Source organism: Trachymyrmex cornetzi, unplaced genomic scaffold (assembly GCF_001594075.2).
Source record: "Trachymyrmex cornetzi isolate Tcor2-1 unplaced genomic scaffold, Tcor1.1 scaffold140, whole genome shotgun sequence".
Taxonomy (NCBI): Eukaryota; Metazoa; Arthropoda; class Insecta; order Hymenoptera; family Formicidae; genus Trachymyrmex; species Trachymyrmex cornetzi.
In genome coordinates this window covers 273,120-280,661 of record NW_017295983.1, presented here as the reverse complement: position 1 = coordinate 280,661, position 7,542 = coordinate 273,120, and the positions used below count along the sequence as shown (strand labels likewise).

The following is a 7,542-nucleotide window of genomic DNA, read 5'->3' as shown; positions in this document are numbered from 1 at the left end:
ATGTGGCTCCCTCTAAAAAAAATTAATAAAAAATATCAATGTATGCTCATTTGATCGCATTTTTAAAAACGTACCAATAGATGGCCCACCCTGTATTAACGAAATATTTTACTTATCCAGTAAACAAGAAACGTTTTGAAACATTTATTGCTTACTGGGTAATAAATGATTAAACAAGGAGAAACTTGCAGATATTTTCATAATTGATAATGTGGATTTCTTGTATAGCCTTGTCAAATGTACATAAATATATAATTGGTATGTAACATATTACATATGTATGTACATATGTTATATTTATATTATATGGCAACTGCATTCGATGTTTGTGATGGGTCATGCATTTTAAAAAGCTTGACATTGTTTTGTCTAGTCTCTGGTATTAGATCTGCAAGGTGAAGGAGTAAATTTCGACAATCTCTGGTCCGGCCCAGGAATACCTTTCGGTGGCAGTCTCATCATGATGACTTTGGATATCTTTTTGTACGGCTATCTGGCCTATTATCTCGACTCCGTAATTCCAAGTATGTTTCTTTTTTATCGCAATGCAAAAAACTGTTTAGAAATATTCAAATTTTGTTTTAAGTTAAGTACAAAAATACTCTTAAGATATGCCTTTTTAGCTGATACTCGACGCTCATTTTTAGCGTTGAAACAGATCACGTGATAAAAATTGATGAATATCAAGCGTCGATTTCGATTACGTGACCTATTTTGACGCTAAAAATGAGCGCCGAGTGTCTGCATGAAAAAGCACCTTTATATTCAAGTAATTCTTAGCAACAATTTATTTGCGGCGTCATGATGCGCTGCAATTATCTTATATATTGTAATATATATGTACACAATATATACACATATGTATATGATAAATGATCATATATGATAAACCTAGATAAAATTTAATGTAAAAATCAATTTCTAGGTGAGCATGGAACAAAGAGGCCACCTTGGTTTTGCTTTTTACCTGGATTTTGGTGTCAAAAGAAGGTTCAAAGGGTGAGTTCTTAAGTGTATGTAACAAAAATATAAATAACATTATAAATCTTTCATTAAAATATATTATACATATACACACACGCACACACACATATATATATGTTTATACACACATTAGATAATACTATATATTTTTTTAAATTACTGACAATGAGATGAACTTTCTATTAATATACATACATGGACTAATTGAGATATTTTGAAGTAGCATAAAAGTTCGGGTTTTATAAAAACGTGTAAAAATTATTCTAAATTATTTAAAAGATTTGTGTGTTAGTCTTTTCTCTTTTAATAATAAAAATGATGATAATAATAATAATAATTTTATTGACTGCAACGGTTAATGAGTAAAAGTATATACATATAATGAGAATATTTGTTGATGAGTTATAGGAGTGTCACAATTGTCGTTTTCATAGAAATATTTGCAGGTGCCATCGTCAAACGGTGAATCAAACTCGTTTATTCCGGGCGAGGAGGCGAATCGCGACGTGGAGCCGGTGGTGCGCGAGATGAAGGGCCGCGAAGCGATCAGGATAGCTGATCTCTACAAATCATTCCACAAGTGCAGACAACCGGAGATTAAGGCGGTGAATGGCATCAATCTGACTATTTACGAAGGTCAAATTACTGCCATCCTCGGTCATAACGGCGCTGGCAAAACCACACTCTTCAACATCCTTACAGGCCTGACCGCACCTACATCTGGCACCGCTCTAATATTCGGTTATGATGTGCGCGATTCTAACGACATGCGAGCAATACGCAGCATGACCGGAGTGTGTCCGCAACACGACATCCTTTTCGATTTACTGACTCCGCGCGAGCACCTCGAGTTCTTCGCCGCGGTGCGTGGCATTCCACGCTCGATGATACGACATGAGGTACCTACCCACTAAATAAGAAACATTTCAGTAACGTTTTGGAACGTTTCAGTAACGTTACAACGTTGTTGCAACGTTACTGAAATGTTTTGGAACGTTTCTTGTTTATTGGGTAAAGAGTAAAATTATTTATACGCGCATATTCTACTATATTTATATTATAATAATTTATATATTACTTTGTATAATATATATAGTTTAATAATGAAGCTCGATATTTTTATTTATTTAAAATAGAGTAAAAATCGATAAAGATTGACATATTTAATCTCCAGGTGAAGAAAACCCTGAAAGACATTGATCTAGTCGAGAAAGCGGACACTTTCGCACGATATCTAAGTGGTGGACAGAAGAGAAAATTATCTGTGGGAATCGCGATCATTGGCGATCCTAAAATTATTATCCTTGACGAGCCTACCGCCGGGGTGGATCCTTATTCGAGAAGACAGTTGTGGTCTCTTCTGCAATCGAGGCGACACGGAAAAGTGATTCTATTGACAACTCACTTTATGGACGAGGCGGATATACTCGCCGACAGGAAAGCAGTAATCAGCAAGGGAAAACTCAGATGTTGTGGCAGTTCTCTGTTTTTAAAGAACAAATTCGGCATTGGATACCATTTAACGTATGAATGCCACTATTATAGTATTTATTCTTGCATTATTACATTGACAGGAAACTCATTAAAAAATTTTATAAAATCAAAGTTCTTAAATTTTGAATTTTGAGAATTAAGAATTTTTATTTAAAGAAAAACTTACAGAAAAGGAATTTTCTGTTTTAAAATTATATTTATTTTAACTAATTTGACTTAAAAATCATTTAATTTTTTATTTACTATAAAAAAGCATGGGATAGTACAAAAATTCAGTGTATTTTAAATAGCTCTGATAAAATTCAGTTGTATTTTATCAGAGCTTATATCAATAAAAATGAGGAATTGCAAAGTGTGTACAGTTTTTCGTAAAAAATAAAATAATTTTGAACATTTAATAAATATTATATTTTGCAATTATTTTGCAGATTAGTCCTGGAGGGTAATGCCAGAGAACATGCTATCAGCCGGTTAGTAACATCACATGTGAGCAAAGCGGAGAAGGCAAGACGTCACGGCCGAGAATTGAGCTTTATTCTACCTCACAACTCTGTGGAAAATTTTGCACCCCTTTTTTCCGCCATCGAGCACGAGATCAAGACTCGTTCGAGCAGGCTTGGCATCAGCAGCTATGGTGTGTCGATGACTACTCTGGAAGAGGTATTTTTGCATTTGGAAAAGGACGAGGAGATCGAGTGCACAATGGACAACCTGTCGAAGAAGATGGTGCGTAATCGCGCGCTCAGCCGATCACTTTCATTGCAGTCCAAGAGCACGTCGTATCAGAGCTTGCAGAACGAGGGGGTAATCGTACAGGCCGACGGTCAAGGGAAGGGTACGTGGGTCACCTCTTCTCTCGCTTTTTCCTAAAATAAATAAATTCTTTTGTTAATTATCTATAAGTTATTAATTAATGTTAAATATCTATATGTATATGTTGTTTAATCATTAGTCAGTAATATTATGGAATTATTTTATAGCCAACGATTTGCCGGACGGCATCCATAATGATCGAAATCCACCTGTGCTCGGCCTCGGCCTAGATGCCATCAAGATTCGGCCTAACTTCTTTCAAATACTCTATGCCATGTTACGTATAAGAGTACTCAGACTCTTCAGGAACCTCCAATTGCTATATTTCACGATCGTTACGCCACTGGCTCTGGTAGCGCTTGGTCTCTATTTGAACAGCATCCGAACGGTCGATGTCAAGATGGAGTCGCTAAAACTCGATAGCCGTAAGTGATTGAAATTATGCAAAATAGGAAATAGTTTAGTTTCTTTTTTATTTACATTCAATTAATTTTTTTTTAATTTTGAAATAATATATTAATTGCAAATCAGCTTTATAAAGAACAATGTTCCTATTGTTTTAATTGAGACGGTATTTTATAATAAAAATATTTTTATAAAAATATAGAATTTTATTACATATTTAAGTACATGTCCATAAATTCACGAATATATGGGATATTATATTTTAATTAAAGGTTGTTGCCACAAGTTAATCAGGTTCATGAATTTATGGACAAATTACGTAAAAACTTTAGTTTATAGAACATAAATTATATAATATTTTTAATATTGTTTTAATATAAAATAGTTACTATTTTTGAAAAATCAAATTAATTATGGCATGCTTTCCATTTTTAGATACATACAACGAAACCGAGATCCTCTACTTAAATAATACTGACCACGACATTACCAAGTTGATAGACAGTATAACTCAAGACACGAAGCACATTGAAGAATACGATGGCAATTTCGCGAATTTAATGAATATCGCGCCACATATAGCCGCCTTCAACATTAATGATTATAATCTACCGCGGCTCAACCTGACCGTCACATACAACGATACGATGCAACATTCCCTTCCGATATTGATAAACATTCTTTCGAACGCTTATTATAGGTGAGTTTATCATGTGGAAAAAATAAAGAAAGTTTAGTAGTTTTGAAATATTTAAGATATAAATTCCTTAAAAATAAAAGATGCTTAACATGTTACATTTTGTCTAGAATCCATTTGATGCTACTAATGCTTCGAAGCATTTTTTAATTGGTTAATTAGTAAAATTTTTTCTTTCAATTGGGCTGTATCCTTTATAAAGCATTTTAAAAAATATAAAGTTATAAAGAAATTAATTGTATATTGAATAAATTGTAAGATAGTAGAAACTATAAATTAATTTCTTGAAACATTTTTAACTTAAACAAACAAAAGAGATTGTAGTTTAGTTAGATAAGTACGTGCCTCAAATTGAGTAATATTTTTACGAATTATAAATTTTTATTTAGATTGATCTCGGGTAAGAATGAAGCTACGCCGATCGAAGTCCATACACACCCTTTCCAGCAAACGTCGCAACCCCAACAGTTTAATATCGGTGCAGCCAGCTGTGCTATCTTTCTCGGCATGGTTTTCATAATATTGCCAATTACTTTAGCAGTGGATATGGTTAACGATCGCGAGGTAAAGATTTTACTTTTAAATCTTATACCTCATTATACGGCTATATATATAATATTTAGCATTAAACATATATCTTAATAATATTTATTAAGCTAAAACAAAAAATCTATTGATATTAAAAGTCTCCAATTTTATTTAAAATTAAACGAACTACAAAGTTTCTTTTATCGATTTTAAGCAAAGTGGATATTTTGAATTTTTTTTCTCTTATATATTAAACGTACATTTGTTTCTGGATTTAGTAAACATAAAAGTTAAAATTAAATGTGATGTTTTTTTTCCGAAATTCTGTATACAGTATAAAAATATTTTTCAGATCAAAGCGAAGAATCAGCTTCGCGTGAATGGCCTGTCGTTCTCCACGTACTTTTTTAGCTACTTCATTGTACTAGTCGGCCTGATGATTTTCATCTGCCTGTGCATCCTCGGCATCATATTTCTCTTCGATGTGCCTTCGCTACGGGAAATACCGGCCATCATCACCCTCGGCATTCTTATTATGCTCTACTGCCCATCGTCTATCGTCTTCTCTACATGTCTCAGTTACATCTTCGATAAAGTGGATTCCGCGCAAAGCATGTTGCCGAACATCGCGACTTTCTTCGGATTGCTACCGTTCATCCTTGTTATGATTCTTGATATGCAAGGACTCGGTAAATAAAACCAATGTACTGAAATCATCTCATCATTTTTTTTCAGTGAAACGGTAATGGGAAGCCATCTTCACAAGCTTTTTTAGTTTGAAGTCTAATTTGCAATGTTAGTCATGGAATAAAACTATTTATATCTTTTTCTTTTATTATTGAAAAGCTTTAGCTATAAGCCTTTGATTTTGAATGTTAAATCCTAACTTGCAGTCTTGTCGATTTGCCGAACTATTTATATATTTTTTCTCTTAGCTCTGAAATTATAAGCTTTATAACTGATTTTTCTAATACATTTACCAAAATTGATGTCATCAAAATTACTTGTTACGTATTTGTTGCTCAAGGTGGAACAGCTTCGTTCGCGTTGCACGTGGCCTTTTCCCTATTGAACAGCATGTACGTACCGTATGCGGCGGTGTACTACGTGGACCGCGTTCATTTGATGTGCTCCATCAATGCGGCTTGTCACTATCTCGCCATGTCTGATTACCTCACTATGGAGATTATATTGCTGGCTTTTGGTGCACTGCTACAATGTCCAGTTTGGTTTATAGTACTACTCATACTGGACATCAACAAAAGCGGCGGCAATGTCAGCGATGTGTTTAAACACTACTTTCTGGTTAGCGCAAATTTAACGTTATTACTTAAAATTTTTATTACCACTCGTACCTATTTTTTCTTTGTATACGTACAAACATATATTTTAAAGTTACATGGCATTGATTTATATTCATATTTATATCTTGCGATACGATTCAAATCATTTGATATTATAGGAAGAAAAATGTCGAATTCTTTGGTTTTCTTTGTTTTTTAAATTTACTTTCTTTATAAATAATTTTCTTTCTTTTCTTAATTTGCTTATAAATTTCTTCATTTAATTATAATCTAAAAATGATTTATGTTATTGAGAAAACTCAATAGTATCTTACACGAAATATACGTATATATATGTATAGGTATATTTTTGTTTCTAAATAATATCATTTTTTGTCTGTTTAATAAATAAATATCGTAGATAAACAATTTTTTAATATAATTTAAGGTATATATTCCAGTCATATTTATAGGTGAACAGCAAATTTTTGATTACATCTGTTAAAAGCATATTAAACCTTATCTCTGAAATGTATTTTTGTAATAAATGAGATCTTTTCTTTTTACAGCGTGATGGCAATTCCATTCGTGAGGAAATTATGGAAAATTCGGATATTGGCGAACACGAAGATACGGATGTAAAGAACGAGCGACAAAAGGTTTTCAATTTTGTCGTTTCACCGGCTCTCGGTCAAGAACCGCCCCTAGTATTGCTTCAAGTAAGTCAAGTATGAAGTATGAATTGAGGACATTAGACTGTCCAACACTATTTTGCAATACGAATGATCATTGAATAATCATTTCCGACGTATCTTTGCTTGCTGAACACGAATTCGTTGACAAAATTTGACTAACATATGGCAATTTTGAGAAAAATGGCGTCAAAAAGTGACCGTTTTAAGAGTTTTATGATATTATAGCAGCACTACTTAATTTATAAATAAATTTTATTAATGCTCTGCGAAAGCATCAATTTTTAATTTTAAAATGCATTTTAGTTTGTTTCGGTATTTTGGAAAAGAATTTCCAAATCTGTAAAAGTAATATATTAGGTCGATCGGAAAGTCCGTCCATTTTTTTTGCAAAAAATATATATTTTATTTAGAAACAAAATGAAAAAGTATTTTAATCAAAATATTGTCCATCGTTAGCGATAACTTTTTCCCATCTTTCGGGCAGCAAGCGAATTCCGTAGCGAAAGAATGACTCATCTTTGGAGGCTATCCAGTCAGAGACCCATTATTCTTCGATGTCTTCATAAGAATTGAAGCGTTCCTTAGCAAGTGCGTGTGCCATCGACCGAAACAAGTGGTAGCCGGAAGGGGCACAGTCTAGTGA

At 33.2% G+C, this 7,542-nt stretch overlaps 1 protein-coding gene across 2 annotated transcripts in view; it reads left to right on the top strand.

Moving 5' to 3' along the window:
• The window catches only part of LOC108771158 (ABC transporter A family member 1), a 31,883-nt gene that overhangs the window by 18,404 nt on the left and 5,937 nt on the right, over positions 1-7,542 (top strand). Inside the window, exons 10-20 of one of the 2 annotated variants that reach the window (XM_018523082.1) lie at positions 374-524; positions 926-999; positions 1,419-1,883; positions 2,159-2,508; positions 2,907-3,313; positions 3,459-3,716; positions 4,132-4,396; positions 4,783-4,957; positions 5,274-5,610; positions 5,949-6,226; positions 6,774-6,923. In XM_018523082.1, coding sequence (XP_018378584.1) covers positions 374-524; positions 926-999; positions 1,419-1,883; positions 2,159-2,508; positions 2,907-3,313; positions 3,459-3,716; positions 4,132-4,396; positions 4,783-4,957; positions 5,274-5,610; positions 5,949-6,226; positions 6,774-6,923 — 2,910 coding nt within the window. The remainder of the gene's footprint in view (positions 1-373; positions 525-925; positions 1,000-1,418; positions 1,884-2,158; positions 2,509-2,906; positions 3,314-3,458; positions 3,717-4,131; positions 4,397-4,782; positions 4,958-5,273; positions 5,611-5,948; positions 6,227-6,773; positions 6,924-7,542) is intronic. The other variant, XM_018523083.1, reaches the window with a different exon arrangement.